This window comes from Neodiprion pinetum, chromosome 2 (assembly GCF_021155775.2).
Source record: "Neodiprion pinetum isolate iyNeoPine1 chromosome 2, iyNeoPine1.2, whole genome shotgun sequence".
NCBI classification, from domain to species: Eukaryota; Metazoa; Arthropoda; class Insecta; order Hymenoptera; family Diprionidae; genus Neodiprion; species Neodiprion pinetum.
In genome coordinates this window covers 40377290-40397017 of record NC_060233.1, presented here as the reverse complement: position 1 = coordinate 40397017, position 19728 = coordinate 40377290, and the positions used below count along the sequence as shown (strand labels likewise).

General features: G+C 45.6%; 2 protein-coding genes across 3 annotated transcripts in view; one reads left to right on the top strand and one right to left on the bottom strand.

Annotated features, from left to right (window-relative positions):
• Positions 1–651: 651 nt before the first annotated feature.
• On the top strand, positions 652–2611 carry LOC138190400 (odorant receptor 49a-like). Its single transcript, XM_069133194.1, has 6 exons — positions 652–1369; positions 1436–1508; positions 1603–1729; positions 1901–2011; positions 2093–2248; positions 2558–2611. The coding sequence occupies exons 1-6, from the start codon at positions 652–654 to the stop codon at positions 2609–2611; spliced, it is 1239 nt and encodes a 412-aa protein (XP_068989295.1).
• A 1063-nt stretch (positions 2612–3674) lies between these two features.
• The window catches only part of LOC124211045 (guanylate cyclase 32E), a 30413-nt gene continuing 14359 nt past the window's right edge, over positions 3675–19728 (bottom strand). For both annotated transcript variants that reach the window (XM_046609689.2, XM_046609690.2), the window contains exons 6-23: positions 19262–19339; positions 17730–17977; positions 16698–16843; positions 13341–13491; positions 12567–12657; positions 12067–12278; positions 11296–11475; positions 11019–11123; positions 10815–10886; positions 9784–9949; positions 9484–9691; positions 9144–9278; positions 8967–9079; positions 8445–8596; positions 8216–8314; positions 7944–8088; positions 6278–6376; positions 3675–6169 (exon numbers count right to left, since the gene is read on the bottom strand). In XM_046609689.2, the coding sequence (XP_046465645.1) occupies positions 5376–6169; positions 6278–6376; positions 7944–8088; positions 8216–8314; positions 8445–8596; positions 8967–9079; positions 9144–9278; positions 9484–9691; positions 9784–9949; positions 10815–10886; positions 11019–11123; positions 11296–11475; positions 12067–12278; positions 12567–12657; positions 13341–13491; positions 16698–16843; positions 17730–17977; positions 19262–19339 (3194 nt within the window). In that variant the 3' untranslated portion in view covers positions 3675–5375. The remainder of the gene's footprint in view (positions 6170–6277; positions 6377–7943; positions 8089–8215; positions 8315–8444; positions 8597–8966; positions 9080–9143; positions 9279–9483; positions 9692–9783; positions 9950–10814; positions 10887–11018; positions 11124–11295; positions 11476–12066; positions 12279–12566; positions 12658–13340; positions 13492–16697; positions 16844–17729; positions 17978–19261; positions 19340–19728) is intronic.

The window sequence follows — 19728 nt, the reverse complement described above, 5'->3', positions numbered from 1 at the left end:
ATTTAAATCTGATTTCCAACTGTTAAATTTATGATTTCTTCTAGTGATTTGACTGGTCCCGCAACGTTTCTTCAATCCTCGATTCGATCAATTGCGCTTTCGAAGTACGAAGTGCGACGAATCAACAGCCTTGAGCATAGCTGTCTGACTGACCGCAATACCGCAATTACGAACTTTACAATCCGAAATTGTTTCCAAGATTCATCGAAAAGAACAAATCGCGTCGATAACCTGTTAACGAAATTCCAGAGCCTTAAATTTTCAACGAGTTCTCTTCTTCCCCCGTTAAATCCGCTGCGACAATGGTGATCAAAAGCCTCGAGCGATTCTTGTCCGACAGGTTCCACCGTCTCGTTTTAGATACACCATCGAGGTATAACGTAAACTGCGATTGGTTCGCGAAAAGGGAATATCAATTATCCGCTCCGCCTCGTTTAATATTAATTGTCGGCAAACGTTCCTTGGGATCGCGAGCCGTTCGGATCGTACAAAATTAATATTCGGGAGTGATTGAACAAAGGCGAGTATAAGGCGTTGTCTAAGGAGCGAAGGCGATCCTTTGAAGTCGGTAATTGTCAGGCGATTCCTGGAGCTGCGTTGCTGGCCGGGTAGGAACTCGTCCGCAGTCCCTTAGCGGGCGAAGCGACGACGATGCGGTTTCCACCCTCCTTTCCGAGGCGTCGTATAATCGCCCTGAGACCGACGCTCCTCTTCCTCAGCGTGACGGGTCTCCTCGCCCTTCCACCGCCCCGCCACCCTTGGTTCTACAAGGCGTTCTACACCGGCTACTTCGCCTTTGCCCTGCCCTCGACCTTCGTCGTCACCCTCCTGACGACCGTCGAGGTCGTCGAGCACCGGAGTGAGGTGGACGCCCTCGCCGACCGCGGCGTCATCCTTGCGGCGCTGATCGTCATCCTCGTCAAGCAGAACACCCTTGTGCTGAACGGACCTCGCGTCGAGGGTTGGATCGCCGAAATACAGCGGCGCCGTGCCGCGGCCTCAAGCGCGGCCGAGCGGACGCGGTTCGTCCGCAACGACGCGGAGGCCGCGCTGCTCATCAAGCTCTTCTTCGTGGTCTGGATTCTCATCGTCGTCGCTTTCCTCTCCCCTCTTTACTTCGGAGCCCCCGACGCCGACGCCCATCGGCTCCCGAGCGTCGGGACGTCGCTACTCGGCGTCGAAACCGACCTCGACTTCGCCCTTGCCTACGCCTGGAACACCGCCGCTCTCTCGATCGCCATCCTCGGCGTCCTTGGCGCCGATTTCTTCATGGTCGGTATGTACGCCGAGGCTGCGCGCAGACTCGAAGCTCTTGGCGAACGGCTCCGGAGCGTTGGACGCGACGCGGAAGGACCGCAACACCCTCCGCGTAAGTAACTACCGCCTAACTTCCCCGCAGAATTATCGGTTACGTAACCACGTACCGATTTTTCAGGTAAGCTTGCCGACTTCGATTCCCATCGTCGGTTTCTCGAGAGATCCGTCGACGAGCATTCCGACGTTGTCAGGTAACTAGTCGATCGATGACAAACTCTCTTACCGTCTTCGATGCTTTTTTCCCCATGACTTATATTCACCGTGCTCTTTTCCATCGATTTTCAGCTTCGTCGCCGAACTTAATCGCGTGTACTACTGCACTCTCCTCTTTCAATCGGTTCTCGTTGCGGCGCTTATCGGCGGCTGCGGATTCTACGCGTTCGTCGTACGTATTTTATTCGACTCTGACACGGTAAAGTCTAAAATTAATCACTTGTTGCAGCGATAAAGAGTTTTCGGAATAGAAGCACGGAGACACGACAATCTGTATCGTGTTCGGACAGTCCTGGAATTCTGTCTTAATTGTCTCTGGTAACGGACACTGTTGATGAATTCTTGAAAGAAGTTCGTTGTTTATTTTCAGAGTTTCTTAAACGGGGATAAATCGAGTTTCTTCAAGTCGGTCATGTACATATCGGCCGTTATCGGACAGAACTGGCTGATTAGTAAATTTGGAGATCGTCTGAAGCGCGCGGTATGAACTTTTGTTTAAATGCTTTGTATTATCGTTTGTGTGCGCGGCTTGATAAGAAATTTAGATAAGAATACGTTTTAGAGTGTGAACGTTGCCGAGGATTTGTGGAACTCGTGCTGGTACGAGTTGCCCGTCAAAGACCGTTCGACGGTTTTGCTAATCATGCGAGCATCTCAAAAATCCCTTCACATGTCTGCTGGAACGATTTTTCAAATGGACCTGGAGAGTCTCGGCTTCGTAAGTATAATTCGCTTCGTTTACACTGTTTTGGAAAAAAATGCAGGTTCAGAGGCAGTGTTTATTTTCTTTCACAGTGAGCAGTAAAATGGATTCAGACCTTATCGAGTCCGGTTTGATTTATTCATTCGCTATCGGTAATTGGTAACATTTTTTCAAAACCTTCCAGCTTGTTAAAGGAACGTTGTAAAATTCTAAGAAATCTGTGTCAGTAATTTGTGTTTAAAACAATAATCACACTGTTAGACCGGATGAAACTGTTAAAGGCAGTTGATACTCGTATTTACAAAAATTGACCAATTTTTCCAGATTCTATCCTCGTCCTACTCGTACTTCACAGTCCTTCGGAACATGTACAAATGATGTATCGACGATGACGAGGCTCGTGGTTTTGGCAGGCGCTGTTTACTCAGGGACGGCAACGCATCGCCTGCGTGTTACCCTGGTTGCATAATTGCGGGGGAATCGAGCGGCCGATTCAAATTTGAAATGGCGCTCCTTGCTGGGAAAGAAATACGCCGAGTTGACATTGCTAATACGGCTCACGGCTCTCTTCGACGTGCAAACTTTCAAAGGAAAGATAAACTGCCGTGGTAAGCGGCTTTGCAGTCACGCGGTGCCTCGGAGGTCGTGTTCCAATTTCCTTCGATGGAATTGTTTCAGTAACCAGGAAGCTTAATTCTGCTAATACCGCGCTGCAAACTTGTCGTATTTTATACCACGTGACGCGCAAATTAGTTTGCCAATATCCTCACCGCCAATTGCCGTTCCCATGCAATATGTTCTCGATCCTAATATCGGCGAGTACCGCTTACGTTAACCGCCTCATTTCAATACACATAACCATCCATTTCCGGTCCGCGGATCTATGGAGAAATTTCGGTTTGAATTATTAACTTTCTCCGAGATCGAGGCCGGAGTGTCGAATAGAAAAAATTGCTGCATAACTTTTCAGAATGTGGAGGAAATTCTGATGCTATCGATGCGTCGTATTCCACGATATAACGAATTGAAATTCTTATGTACGCAACGTGTGTCGTATAATATAATTCACGTGCAATAGGGATTTTTTTTCTATCTCGTTTTCCGTTTCTTCTTTTAGGCAGGATAAAAAAAAATTACTGTCGTCTGATCGAAACTCACATTTGACAGTTCAAGTTTTCATTATATATTTAACAATTTATTCATATATTAGATATATTTCATCACGTTGTTCTCGAGCGTCAGAATAAGCTCGTGTCCTTTTGATTATTTATTTATTTGTCTTTTCAATTCCTAGTTCATCGATACGTCTCTCATCGATGAATCACATATCAAGTATACATAGGCAATGTCGACGAATGTAATATCGTAAAAAATGACCAAGCGATTGTGACAATCAACTTTTACGCATATATAAATTCATTTGGAATAAAACAATAGCAGATTCGAAATTGACTAGATATATATATTATATATATTTGTATAATATATAAATAACTATATGCTTGACAAAATACGATATTACCAGTTGGGTAAAATTTATGCATATATGTATACACATACCTGTGTGTTACACATGCATTGACTTATACTTGAGTAAGTGTATCAATAAAAGCACGAGCCTTTTTGATTGTCTAAGCTATAATAAAACTTACGCCTAATCGTAAATCTGTGTATATTATATAATCTTATTCAATTTTTAATGCAGTAATAATGGATGCTAGATACTGCAATACGTAACCCCTTTTTGTGTAATATCTGGTGTGTATATCTCACTTCAAACAATTCACGGGTTAAAAATATGAAGAATCCAAACAAGATTATTAAATATTGCAAGAAGTTACTCGCCTGCCTCAATTGAGTCCCAGTCACCCGCGCTTCAATATTCTTTATTCTCTCCTTCAGTAAAAAGATCCGATTCGTATCTTGAGAGAAAAAAAATTATTGAAATCCCGATGAGCCCTCGGAGAATTCTTTTACTCGATTATCTTCTGAAGTTGTATAACAATGTAAAAGTCAATTTCTCAGACGTCGTCAGGTTTCACTGCTACGGGGTGGTCAAAGTAGAACCGGTTATTCCGAGGGACAGCCTTTGTCAAAGTCTTTTGAAATTTCACAGGATATATAATATTTGAGGATATCCTACGATCAGGATATTTTTACCAACATTTTTTTTTTTTTTCTACAGTCTGCTGTCAGTGTGAACAACTGAATTGATTAAAACTTTTCGGATAGTACAGGGATTAGGCATTAGGCAGTAGATTACGATCTTGAATTGAACATTATACACAAAGACATGACACATGTGAAAATTGATCGGATTGATCAAAGACACATCATGGCTCTTGATATACTTCGTACGAACATCAAAGATATTTAGCTAGACTGAGAGGACTATTTCGGTCGGCAATTAGTCGAAATCGGAATGAATTGAAGGCGACGGGAGTAAAATGTAGAAAATCGTAACGACGCTAAACTATAACGCGCGCGGTGAAATTTTATCGAGTTGAGCAAAGCTGGGAATTAGAGAGAGAGAGAGAGAGAGAGAGAGAGAGAGAGAGAGAGAGAGAGAGAGAGAGAGAGAGGGAGGGAGAGAGGGAGAGAAGGAGACGGAGAGAAAGAGTTTTGACTCGACTAATTAGCGAGATGGTGGGGGGACGGGAGAAGAATGAGGAGGGTGAAGGATTAATTTAAACGTACTAATCAGCGTGATCCGCGTTATTTAACGAGCCGGGTACGAGGACGGGTAAATATTTTTAACGCGTCGGTCGTAGATATAACGGAGGAGCAGACTTTGGTACAGGACACTTTATTATGTCATTTAAATTTACCGGCTTATTTATGACGGGAATAAAAACGGGGCATAACGAGCCATTACGTCACCTACCCTCATTCGGCGAGATTAAGATGAAGTAAAGATTTACTGTGACTGGCTAGAATAGCAATACCGCCGACTCGCTCGTCCTCCGCAGCTTTCAACCGTTATGCCGGCATTATACCGAGCCGCGGAAAAGCCGGAGGGCGATATTTTCCAGGCGGCGTAATATCGCGAGCTGCCCCCGCGATAAAGCGAACAAACCCGCGCCTTTATTAAAGCTCAAAAAACACAAAGCGGCCGAAAATGCGGTGACACTCAGCCGCTCAGTCAGTCGGGACACTGGCTGGCCGAGTATATGAGCGGGGTGGAGTCCCACCCGTCGATTTCCTCCGTCGACTGGGTGTCGCGACGCGGAGCGTCGACGACCAGAGAACTGTGCCTCGGGCTGCTGGGCGCGGACCTGCAGACCATCTGCAGGCCCAGATTCGGCTTGAGCCGAAAATTCCGGGGCCCGATACGGCTGCAGTCGCTCCGCAAGACCGGAACGCTTCCGGCCATCGGAAGCCCGCCGTTCGCCTCGGCGCGTAAGACTTCCGGTTCCGCGTTCAGGATCGACGGGGAGGGCTCCGAGTCGCAGAGCTTTTCGACGCAGGGACAGGACGAGCTTGCGGAGCGCATCGTCTCCATGCATCCGGAGCCTCCGAGGCCGCAGGATGGCCGCTTCTTGCAGGGACTGTTGTCGGCTATGGATTCGAGTCGACTTCCGCTTCGCTGAGTCTGCTGGTCGAGCTGATCCGAGCTGGCGAACCTCAACCGCTTCGGGGACTCGCTCGAGCACCTTAGGAAGGTCTTTCTTACTAGGGACTTGTTCTTCAACGAGCTCCGCGGCGCCGAGGACTCTCCGGTGGCTGAGACTCCTCCGCAGGACGACGGCTGCTGGGAACGACGGGCTAACCGTTCCTTCGATCTCTGCTGCTGGAGGAAAGGGTCCTCCCCGATGAGCCAGTAGGTCAGACGCTCGCCCTTTCCCTTCATCGAGACAACGCCGCGTTCCACCAGGTGGAAGCCGCCGACTTCGTCCAGAAGTCGCTTCGTCTCCCAGCTGCAGTGGATCTTCAACGCTGTTGGAAAATTCAAAAACGATTCGCGTTAGTCGGTGCACGATTATCGCCGCTGCCGCGTGCAGTGCAGTCGGAGGTCAGCTCGGGTTCTGCTTTAATGGTTCTTACGTTGGCCCGTTGACTCCATCCGACTCGCCGTGTTCACCGTGTCACCGAAGAGGCAGTATCGCGGCATTTTCAGACCAACCACACCCGCGCATACTGGTCCTGTTTTTGAAAAAACAAATACTGCGTCAGAGGAGTTCCGGGTTTTCAATTACGGAGTACATACGACAATCGCAATAGTACACTTGGCCGGCGTGACTTAGGAAATTCGTATACGAGTTCTCTCTGGACACTGACATTCTGGAATCTTTATTGCGAAAGCTCTTTCCCATGACATCGAAAGAAACCGTGAGTTTTGTTTCACGCCGTAACGGTCTAGAATTGTAAGAAGGAAGGCGGTATACGCATTCCTATAAATATTGCGATGTTCGTTCTATACCCGCTCTGGTGAAAAGTCGTGCTTTTTATCCGTCTCAATGGGATAGATGTCTTTCAAGGGAGATTAACGGGCACATTGTTGTCTAACTGATGTTCCGGATATTATCATTCGAGAGATTTGTGGCGGAGAGGCTTCGTTTGCGAAGTACTACGACATCGATTCGCAGTCACCGATGGAAAATTGGACCTTTAACCGTGCTGTTTGGTCGAAAAAAGGGCGTTCATTCCACGAATGGTCCGAAAACTTACATCTTACTCAGAGACTCTTCTACCGACGGAATATCTCGATTCGTGAGAAGTGAAGCACAAAATACAAGGAGGTATTTCGAACTCGCGAGAAGTACTCTTTGTGGAAAAAAAATCGACACGAGTGAAATATTGACGAAAGGTTAAGCGGAAAACAGGGTGAAAGTGTCGGAAGTACCGCGGTCTTTGTCTCAGTAGCGAGAGACCAGAATAGCTCTGCACTGAAGCGCAATGCAAACTGGAGTCGTGATCTGGTTCCGCAGAACAGAGATTTGGACATACAAGTGTTGTTTCCGATGCCTCGACTTGGTGGTGAATCACTTCAAAGGCGAAAGGATACGGCACGACGCCTCTACCGGGGGTATGGAGAACGAGCATAACCCCAGTAGACTATAAGACGGAGGCGTTCAGCCGTGGCGTAATGCTTCTTCCATACGTATTCTGTTGGGGACTAAACTACAGAAATGTAGACTGCTCCGAATCTTTGCCATTACTCCGGATTGGTTGAAATCATCATCATTTTGCAGCCGAAGAAATGGGCCATAACCCAAAGACGATGGGCGCTCCCGACCATCCCAGAACGACTGACGCGAACGTCCCGGCTATTCTTGTGAAAAATGGTTTAACTCCCAATGCGGAGAATGTGTTTCATGCTTCAGGCACGATTTATCGACCAGCCCGAGACGGTAATGGTAACACATTATCATGCAATAACTATTCCTGTTTCCTTGACCACTCGGGAAACTTGAATAATAGGACTATCACGTTCTCTTTCCGAGGCAGTCCATTCACCGCAGAGTTTCGTGCCTGTTGTTTCTCGGCTTTGATATTGCACGCGGAGAAAAACAGGCTAAAAATATTCAAGCATTACCCGGTACGCAATTGCGAGTTAACGTAGAAGCGGTCGTCACATTTGTGCGAATGAAATTTTGAAGCCGATAGTATATAGCCTGCGTTGCCGGAGCATTGAAAAAAGACTGCGAAACCAATTTGCATGTCGAGGATATACACGTTGTCTAGAGTGATATACGGTATCAAGACTCACCCGAATGAATACCGATGCGAAGTTGTAGCTTGTCGAGAGGTCTGTGACGTATGCTGAACTGTTTAACAGCGTTGAGAAGGCACAAAGACATCGTGGCAATTTCGCCCGCGTGCTGATTGCCATTTCTGATGGGAAGTCCACTGACCTGTAAAAAAGATAATAAGAAAAAGGAAGAACAAGAAACAAAACGCGAGGAAGAATCCAACCGTCGACACGGTGACACGGATCCACTGTTTCAGGTCTCGGATGGAGGTAGAGAGGGAGGGACTCACCACCATGTAGGCATCTCCGATCGTCTCCACCTTGTACACGTCGTAGTTTTCTATCGTCGAGTCGAAGCACGTGTACAGGTCGTTCAGGAAGTCGACCACCTAGACGCCAACACGTATGTATATCAAACGGTCATTCCATCAGAGCTGAGCTGCCGTTAGAACCGCCTACCGCTATCGCAACCGCGCCCTGCACCGCGACAATACTCTCATGTACGCACATTCCACGAACCTGCAACGGTGTGCTTTCCGCTGACATCGACGTGAACCCGACTATGTCGCTGAAGTATATTGTCACGCAGTCAAATCCCTCCGCCTCGACTTTGTGCCCCCGTTTCAGTTGCTCGGCGACGTATCGTGGAAGCATCTCGTACAGGAGCGCGTCTGAGGATCAAGCAATGGAAAGCCGTCTGGTAATGGAAGGATACCTGGTTTGGGGGGAGTCTGACATCGACATGGTGAACAGAGCTCGTCGCGCCATTGACGACTTGACGCTCGCTCACGATCAGTACTGCATGTTTCACCGTGTCGATGCCAGTCATGGGTAGAACTTCATAGTCAGGCATGTATCGATAAGTTTGTCTCATGGCAGAGGTTTGGATACCTCACTTCCAAAAATTGAACTCTAACAAGCCGAGGGTGTTCGGATACAATTTTAAGTCCCGACAAAAAAACCTTTCCGCAACAGGACATTTTTTTCCTGTTATTCGCAATTCGATAAAAACCGGTAATCCGGGTTAAAGATAACAGTGACCTGTTTTTTTCTTTTCCTCGATCAGCTGATCGGTTCTCTCGTCGACGAGTACTTCCAAATTCGTAGCGTATTTCTCCATCATAGCCATCATGTTGTCGAATATGTTTGGTTTCCTGAAAAAACGACGACGAATAAAGTTCCCGAATGAATGGGTGGCAAACTTATCTTCGTACTCACATGCCTTTTTTCAGGGGACGCAGTCTGTTTCTGACTACTTTGAAGTCTGGCCGATCATCCGGGTTCTCAGCCCAACATTCGACCAGGCAATCCCGAACGAAGTCGAAACTGTTTTCCAGCTTGTCGAACGGCGGTCTGCGAAGAGAAAGAAAGTCGTATAAAGGGAAAAGAAGCGAGCGATAAGAATGGATGAAAAGAGCTGAAAAGACGTTTCTCAGAATCACAGCAGCAGGACCCCTGGCAGTATCGAAGGCTGATTTACATATCCATACACGATGGATTCTAGCCATTCGCATACATACCTACGGGAAGACCATGTGTTACATCGGCATAAAGTTACCTGTACGGTGGCTTCCCCGGTTTGCGAGTGATAACTCTCTTCAGAATCTCCGGAGCAGATAAGTCGGTGATGCCGAAGGGCCCGTGGCGTCCTTGTATCTCGTAGAGAACAATCCCGAAGGAATACACGTCACCCTTCTGGTAGTCCCGAATCGAGGGTTCTCTTATTTGGGGCGAACGGAGAAGTTCTGGTGCCCGATACAGCAGCCCTGCAACCAACGTAAGGAGAACACGAGGCTTTGGGGTGGGTTGAAACGTGTCGAAAATTGAAGGAACCGCGAGCCGCAAACCTTCTTTTTACCTTCGTATTTCTTAATTATATCAGTCGGTTCGCACTCGGCGTTTCTCTTGAATTCGCGGAGACCAAAGTCCGCAAGTTTTACCACCCAACGGGAGTCGACAAGACAGTTGGACGTGCTCAGTGCTCCGTGAAATCGGACCGGCGACTCGTGAAGGTATATCATCCCCTGGAAAAACGAAAGAGAAGAATAACAGCTACGAGAAAGATGAGAAGAGGGGAAAGGAGTGAAGGAAAAAGCAGGTTTCGACGCAACATTCTCTGAATTCGCTTGCCCAAGCAGTCGAGTCGTTATCTTTCGAGCCGTCCAATCGACAGCGATTTCCTCTTCAGAGAAGGGGACAACCTTACCCGATTAAGACGTTACTGCCGACGATTCGTATTAAAGACGGGATATGGAGTTATATTGTTACTCGAGAAGAAATTACTCGTAGATTTTCGGAAAGCTTGACAGAGTCCCGAGTTCACGGTCCCGCGGATCCCGGCATTTGCGCGAGTGGATTAAACGCAATTCTCGTAAAGGTAATTAGAATCACAAATGGCATCTTAATTCGTTTTTACGTCAGACTCGTCATAGCCCCGAGCAGGAAGCTTGCGTGGAGGACTGCTTTTGCGCCAGGGGTCTCGAAAGTTCTGGCTTAGTCCCCGCTTACCCGCATTACGAAGGAATCCCCGTGATAAAATGGAATGTTCTTGGCACAGCTAGATTGTCATTCATTTCGTGAATAATTACAGGTAGAGTTCTAGTTTCTCTATCCGTGCAAATTCCAGCGGCAAAAGCTGCCCCCCCCCCCCCCCCCCCTCCCCCTCCCCCCTCCCAGGATACGGTAGGTGGTAAGTTACACGTGAAATCGTGAAAGCGCTTCGCCGCGAATGACGTCAGCGGGTAAAACACGAGTGACAAACGACTTGGCGAGGTCGATCAATCATCGCGAGTCAGCGCAAACCCGAGTAAGTACCAACCTACATTACACGTACGAGCACATGATTTAAGCTTGAGGATACGCAGGCATCAAGACGGCGAACTTACTTACCCTGATAATGTCCCCGACTAACGAAGCTATGAACATGTTATCCAATTTGACGTCCTCGTTGTCTAGGATGTCCTGCAACCGAGATGATTTATCATCAGCCGCTGCAGCCGTAATTTTCTTGGCTTGACGTCTTACAGTCGGTGTCCGACTGTTGCAAGGTAAATATAATTAAATAGGAAGATATAAGACTGGGAGAGTAGTCACCTTCAGGCTTCCTCTCGTGCAATATTCCACCACTATGCAAATGTTTGGGGGATCGGTGCAGGCTCCGATGAAAGCGTTTAAATTGTCGTGCCGCAAATCCCGCATCTGAAAGTCATGAGTTTCTTTTGCTCCGCTTCGTTTCCATAACTTGGTTTGAAGTAACCGAGTAACTTTATATTTACTAGGTACAGCAACAGGTATCCATCAAACAGAGATCAACAATGCCGTGCTAATACGAAATTCTCAGCCCTCGGCTTATCAAAATTCAACCGCTCACCATTTTCAGCTCCTTCTTCATCTCCCTGGTGATTTCGATAGATTTTTTTCGCACCTTTTTCACCGCGTATATTCGCCCCTTGTAGACTCCTATTTGGGTGAAGATAGTCGAGTAGCGAAAATCCGCATCTGGGTTCGAGCTTAATGACACTTGACTCGTTCTCACGACTGGCTGAATCGCCTAAAATACATTCGCTTTGATTAGCCTCGACTCCGCGGACTACCGCCAGCCGCATCGTTATCCCGCTCTCTGAAAGAGATGGAATCCGTTGCACAACGATCCCGAGCTTCGGCCGACAGAGCTTTGAGAATCAGGACGGCGTACAACCGTGACGAATTCCGTTAAATGACTTGACTCTAGAATTGAGGGACTGACGTCAGAGGTTTGCCTCATTTTGCAATAAAACAGCAATCGCAAGGGTCGTTGCGACTTTGTCAAAAGTGAAGGTGGTGCTGATTCGACAGTTGCAAGCACTTGGTAAGAAATTCGAAAGTTTCGCGTCACGTGACATCAGTTTATCCAATCGGCCAAGTAAGTCATTTACCGATGAGACTTCTACCCATTCATAATTCTGAGTTTATTAATTTTTTATCTTTTTGCAATATCAGCTAATAACGAAAGAAAATCCTAGATACGGTATCGTTTTTTCTCACGTTGAAGAGACGACACAGGAATCTGCAGTTTTGCCGCACGTCTCGACGTTTCCTCATGTTCGAGTTTCGCGGGTAAGATCGGCACGTGATCGTATAATATTTGAATAATTTTTAAAACCTTGATATTTTTTGTGGCGTCGTCTGTCTCGCTTTTAGCGGGAGTAGCTTCGTCCTCCTGTTCCTTGACCTGAATTTCCTTATAGTTGACTTTCCACAGAAGCGAGTCGAGTGCCTGCTCGTACCGCCAATTCCTGTAGAGCACCAGGGCGATCCCAGTTAGTATCAAGAGCAATCCCCCCGCGACGCCGCCTACTATTTCACCAGTGTGCGCTATACCGAATCACACAATGGAAAACCTTAATCGGGTCGATGTCGAACCTCTGACTTCGATTCTTACATACAAACATCGTCGAGCTATCCGTCGTTCAGGGTATTCTCGAGTGAAAAATGGGCTCCCCGTCTTTTCGTCTTACCGACTTTCAGTCCTTCTACCAAGACTGGATCATAAATCGCGCACTGTTTTGCCGACAGTAGGTAAAACCGGTAGACAGGAAGATCGAGACTTTTCGGATTTCTTGCATAAATATATCTACGTAATGATTGTAATGTTATACGTACACTTGCACTTTTCACCGTGGTAGCCGCAGTAGGGTTCGGCAATGGGTGGCGTTCCTCTGATCCAAGGTATTTTCTTGGTTAACTGTAGTCTCTGTCGTTCAGGGAAAGGATCAGCAGAAATTTTGGAAAGTTTAAAAGATGAGTAATGGAAAAAATTTGGAGAGCAATTGTTTACTTAACAATGTACGGGCTATATATTTTTAACCAAAAGTGAGTCTCGTCGAAAATATTGAATACTTTATGATAAGATAAAAATCTGAAAAAAATCAACCACAATAAAAATGATAAGAAAATTCAATTTGATTAATTTTTTTTCCAATTTTCCATTTACAATTTTGGAAAAATGGAGGATAAATTGTGAATTTTCGATATATTGTCTTAAAAACGTTGTACATTGTAATTAAGAAGTTTCCGAGGAATTAAACGAATGGTTTTGTAAATACAGCATTTACACATTTTCGGAAACGGAAATTTCAAAATAATGAGAAAATTCTTTCAAAATTCATATGTATTCAGAAAAGTCAACGAATTCGTTTCACGTGACAAATAAAAAAACATTACTTGAAAATCTACTAAACAACGTTTTGTTTAAGCAATTTATTGATGACTTTTGTGCATTATTATCTATAAAATTTAATATTCTTATCGTCGTTATTGCGGTTGATTTCTTTCAAACTATTATCTTGTCGTAAAGTATTCGACATTGTCGTCGAAACTCACTTTCGGTTGGGCAAGTATAGTCAATAGATCCTTGATATAAAAGGCCCAACTTACCGGCAAACCGGACTTCTCCTCCTTCCCAACGAAGTACCCGATTGGATAAAGGCCGAATCTGTCCTCCCCGTCGTCCTTTGGCTGATTACCAATGGCAATTACGGAGTAATTGCCCTCGGCGTCACCGTTCTCGTCCATGTAAACCATGTACCTGAAACAAGGAGAGTGTAGCGAGTTGAGCGACGTCATTTGCCGTTCGGGTATTATCAATCGATCATTATTTCTCGTCGACTGGCACGTATGAGGCACAAATTAATGCAATTAATCCTTGAGCGTAGATATCGATCGATTTGACCCTCACCCGGGATTGAGTTACTCCACCGAATCCGAGAAGCTCCTTGGGTCTCGAGGCAGCTTCCGGAGGTGATCCGGTTTAAGCGATAAGATCGCGAGGCCTCCGCGTCTCGGAGGCTCGTTAATTAGGTGAATATTACACATCTCGACGCGTCGTCGACGACGTGATACTCCGGTCGGTTCCATCATCCCGGCCGCACGTGTCCCAAGCTTTTTTATACGAGCGCTGATGTTTTGCGGGTTTGTAGAGCTTCGTCGCGTGCCGAATTTCCGGACGTTGCGATAAGGGCGAAAAGTTTTCGCGATTCCATAAAAAAATAAGAGCAGATAAATCGGCAACTTGACGCGAAATTTCTCGCATTAACCGTTAATCTCGGACGGTGATTACCGGCTCGATTTCGACGACGAGATTACCCAAATTGACTGCCCGCTACCGAAGAGTTTGAGGATCTCGTGTCCGGCTATCAGGATATCGCGGGGCTACGCAAGCTCGCGATCAGCGCCGTGCTTTATCGTTACAAAAGTCGAATTCCCGTCGCCGCGTTTGTATCGCTTGATCAGGCACGCGAAACTGATTTCGGAGCTTTCGAGTCTCGACGAAATTGCGTTGATAGTGAACTGGACAGTGATGTAAGCTCGGCACTGCCGTAATGCCGGCGTGTTTTATTATTAGAACGGACGGCGTAATTTTTTTCTCTCTCTCTCTCTCTCCTCTCCCGAGTTTTCCGTGTATAAGTGGGACTGGGTACACGTGTTATACTATAAGTACACCTGTACAAGCAAGACGCGCTTGTGGCGATATCCGATATTCACCGGGAGTTAAAATAAAAAATGACAATGATCGGGGGATGCGAATTGGTCGCCGCGGAGTAACGAGACGCTAATTCGTCAAATATCGGAATCCTGATGACCGGAAACTTCCGCCCATCTTCCTCTTCCGCCATACGCATCCGGACGCAATAACGGCGGCTCTGATTTTCACCCCGAAATCACCCCGCGGCTTTCGATTTGAACGACCCTTAATCGATTATCGGAAGCTCGACACGTGCTCGGCAGCAACGAGAGCGTGGTAGGCCTCTCTCATCGATTCAGAGAACGGATGAATGAACGTAATACTACCGAGCTATAAATAAAAACCGCGGTCGTACGTACGTGCGGAATATGCGAGGGTATGAGAGAAAAATATTGGCGAGTTTTTTTATCAGGGTGAAGAACTTTCCCGCCGCACATGCGTCGATATTTTTATTTTGCCACTTATTTATTTTCTCAGACTCGTCATTCTTGTCTTGATAAAATTTTATTCAACGGATGTTTCGAGTCCTCACAGATGTTAGAGAATTCATTTAGAAACGATTTCATGCGAACATGCGTGCATGTGTGTAGTTACTATACCGATACTCTGAGTAATAAGTATAAAATGCTGTAATTCGTTTCGTTCTCTCTGTTAATAAGAGACCTCGTTCAACTACAAACTGGCATTACACGGTTGCGGTTGGATTACAACTTTTTATCAGCTTTTCCCGACGGTTAAATATTTAACTCTTGATTTTATACCGTTTACATGCAGGATTGAAGCAGATCGGACGAAATGTATCGTTATTAGACACGCGAAAAAAATATACCGAGCGTGTACAGCCGTCGATACAGTTTTTATTAGCTTCAACCATCCGGTCGGACTGTTTGAAATAACATAAAAATTTCCGATTCACTACTTTCCAGAACGAGAAAATTGCGGAAACGTTTATATAAAAAGATCGAAAAGCTAAGATGCAAATATTTTGCAGTAAAGAAGAAAAAAACATCTCATTTCATCTCGTTTCAACATCAGTTCATGCTACGCTACAATTTTTACAATGTTTCCCAAGTTTCGCGGAAAAATTTATAATGCAATTCTATAAATTCACCAACGAATGTCGAAACGTGTGTTGAAAACTTTGAGCGAGTCAAACATTTCGATTTGTGTTCTACAATTCGAGATTTGCTTTGACGTCTAGATAATCGTGTTGACGCAAACATAGCGTTTCGAGCTAAAATATTAAGTAAACGATGCTTTTCAATACGTACATTTCAGCGAACCGATTAAATGCCGATGTCAAATACGATTCGGCTCTAAAACCGAATTTGGATTTCAATCATCCATATTTTTTTAATTTCCGTTTCGTAATTTACATATATTTAAGTATATACACAGAAAATTTCATGTCGAACCGACAGATATTTTCGAAGTTACGCGCACATTTGCATAAACGCCTCAGAGCTTTCAACAGTGCTTTTGAAACTTTGAACGCGTTATTTTCCAAACTATGTTTGCAGAGTCGATGAGCAAGATTTCTCGGAAACGGCTGAACCGATCAGACTCAAATTTTTACACAAGCTCTATGAATACATTTTTCAATCTTTGATCGAAGGTTTTTTCTTATCGATAAACATTTTCTATTTTATAAACAAATTGAAGCGAAAATTTTTGCGGAAAATGTACTTTTTTTTTTTTTTTGAGAAGCCGTCGTTTTTTTGAAAATTAATGTTTTGCTTATTCCTTCGATTAAAGACCACATAACACCTGATATAAATTTGATTTTTTTTGTTTCAATCCAGAGATATCCTGATCAACACGAGACGCCTTTTTTTAGAGGTGCTCCCGGAGATCGGCTATATCAGCTTTAAGAATCACCATTTTAAAAAATAAAAATACGTGTACAAATTTTTGTATTAATAAATTGAAATGCCTCTTCACGAGAAATCTTTGAAAAATCGCTTTTTTCGGCCTCTTAACTGCGTATAATCCCTTAAACACAGCGTAAAAACAGTGTCCTAGAAAATTCCAGTAGATACTACTGTCCAATTTAGAGCCAAGTATAATCTCAGCCTTCCTTTTTTTACCGTTTCACCGCATTCCAGCATCGAAAATCACTCTTCAGTCCCGTTTTAAAAAGTCCCTAAATACCGCAGCCGCGAAAATGAAGCTTGAAAAGTTCCCGAGAATTTCCGCGTTGCATCCCTGCATTCTCGGGCGAGGATCTCAACGCTCTCGACATAAATTCACAGCGCCGTGCGTATACATACCCCATGGCACTGCGATAGTGGACCCCGCGAAGGGCTGCCACCATCCCTCTGCCGTCCCTCGGGTCCCTGCCCTCGTCGAGGGCCTGCAGCAGGGTGCGCTCGTAGAGGTGAACCGCGTCGTAGAGGTAAGACGTCTCGGGTCGGATCTACCTTAGAACAGCAGAGCGAAGGTATGAGATTGGGGAGCGTAATTGCGTCGAGGATCCAGAGTGACCGTTAACGGGGTCTCGAGTCGCCTCTCTTCCGCAACGGCTGATCGTGAGCGGTGAAAAGACGCGACCAAGAAGAAGAGGACGGGCGGGTTTTTTATACCCCAGACTCGAATCTCGCGCCAGGAATGCCCCGCGAGCATCGAACTGACTGACACTGACTAAATTTTGCACGAAACTCGGATTCAACAGAGCAGTTTTGATCTTTCGCGCTAAACGCGTGTACAAGTTAGGTGATCAGTGCCGGCAAGAAGAATTCCTTTGAGGAATCAGTTCTTGAGATATCGAGTGGAAGTGCGAAGATATCCTCAATTACGTTGAGGTATTTTTAATATGGGCTTTGAAACTCGGCGGTACTTTGGAAAATTTGATTCCGCTAGCCTCTGCGCCAGGTTGTAACATCGTCCAACGCATACCGTAATACCGTTTGAATCTCAGTTTTTTTCATCTCTTAGTATAGCTTCAAAGATCCCTTTGAAAGGTATTCCGTGATCGATCATCCCGGAATTCATTTGACACGATCATGAGCACTGAGCCGCTGAATGATGCGGTGGATTTGCGTGAGAATTGAAGGTAAAAAATGATGTTGGCGGGTTGGGATGTCCGGATGAAAGATTGTCTCAAACAGCCCGGGCTCGATAAAATTTTAAAGAGCTGTTTCCCTCGTTTTAAAATTACTAGAATAGCGTTGAATCGATAACTTGAAGTAATCAAGAATAAAAACTACGAAAAAAAAAAACGATAGGAAGATAAGTAAGCGACAGACGATTGCCGTGGCGAAATTAAGGGAATCAAAAAGTGTAACATTTATATTTCCAGTCACCGGAAAAAACCCGTTGACCTTATCCAAGGGATTGGTGAAGTTGAACGGCGGTTTTCGCCGGTACTCGTCGATCTTTCGTGTCAAGTTTTTAAAGTCGACCGCAGGCGGCGATGCGACGATGCTGAAGTAACTCCGGAAGGCTCGTATTATCCCAAAATTAGTCTCATTCTCCAGCAAGCCTCTGAGATATTTCTCCGGGGATTGTTCATCGTAAGCTTCGAGGTCGACACCGACCACCCAATAATCCCCTGAAACAAGACACAGGAGAACCGTTTGATCCCGGAATTAAATCCGCCATCCATTTCGGAGACGTGCAGAGGCAAACAAACCGCGTCGCCTCTCGGTTCAACGAGAATCGGCGCAAAGCTCGAGCGTGAGAAGCGAAATTTGACGGGGTGGCGTAACTGGGCCCGTTTGATATTCCGGCGGCAAGTCACGTCGGGCCTGCGGACCGATGCTTGTAGCTTCTGGTATTCCACGTGTTTCGCCGAGTAAAACAGGCCGACGCGATTCCCGTTTATACCTTGACACAGCTTCGTATTACACCTGCGCAATAACAGGCGTACGAATACTCGCGCGTTATCCCCGGGACAAAAAGCATGCTTTTAAGCTGCTTTCTCAACTCGACAACCGAGCGAGCGCCCACGTGTTCTTTGGCTAAAATTATCACCATCGGCACTAGTTAGTTCCGGCTTGGGTCGGCCGGTAATTTGTATAACGACGACTAAGACAATAATAATAACTACGAAAACACGAGCACGCGTTTGAAAGAGCTAGAGAGAAAAATAAGAGCGATAAAACTGGTCTAGCGGTCAGGTGTCGCTCTCGACTTACCGGTGTAAAAATAAATCCCACGGCGACTGGCTAAACGACGGAATAATGTAATACAACGTATGAGCCAGACGACGCGGGAGAGTTGAGGAAAATTTACGAAAACATGTATATGCGTAATATTACGTGCGTAATCGTATTACATTGTCTGGGCGAAAGAAATCGTAAGAGAACGCCGGACGAGGTTCGAGCATCGATGCATCGTATATACGTAGATGTACGCGTAACGATCGTCGTATAAAAAAATGTTGCGACATAAAAATGGAAAAACAGATAGAACGGGAATTGGATTGAAGCTGATTGCGTCTGGTATAGACAATGCGGTAAGATTTCCGGTTATTAGCTCCCCCCTTTATATCTCGACTTGGGATTTTTCTTCCCTCTTTATTTTTCCACCCCGTCTTGTCCCCGGTCCGCGATAAATTGCACTTCAAGTAAGAGAGCAGTCCGCCGCAGACGAAGCATTCATATTCCAACGACCGGGAAATAAGCTTCCACCCCCATTCCCCCCACCCTTATTCGATCGCTTAGGTATACGTATTTGTCTGCGACAGAAAAGAACCGCTTCGGTAAACCCGCATACGTGTATGTATTACGCAAGATCGTACATACAAATGCAGATGCGTGTGTATTTTATAACATACACGTATCGCGTACCTGTAACGTATAATAATTAATTAACGCGAACAATAAATGCGTACCTTTTTCCAGCAATTCTCTCTTGTCCAAAGCCATCAGTAATCCAATATGGTCGTAATAATTTCCGAGTATCACGTATACTGTAACAGAGTAGAGATGTAAGGAATTACAAGTCGATTGATCCGCGACTGGACGATTTTACTACGATTCGATCCGTTAGGTCCAAGAGTCGTTGAAAATTACTCTCGGCAACGATGCCCGCGGATCGGTATTTTTGAAAAATATTTTTACAGTCGCTCACGTTTCGCAATGCCGTCGCGATTACGGGAGTGAATTTTATGTAGAGACGCGAGGACCGCGAGGCTAGTTTTGATTTATTTTCATCGGGCAGAGAAGAGAGTACAGTGCCTTTGGACAATAACTCTTAAAAATATCCCAAGAATAGATATTTAACGAGCAATAAAAACCGACTGACCATAACGCGATCGCAAACAGACCATTAGACGCCCGATTTGCCTACGCAATTCTT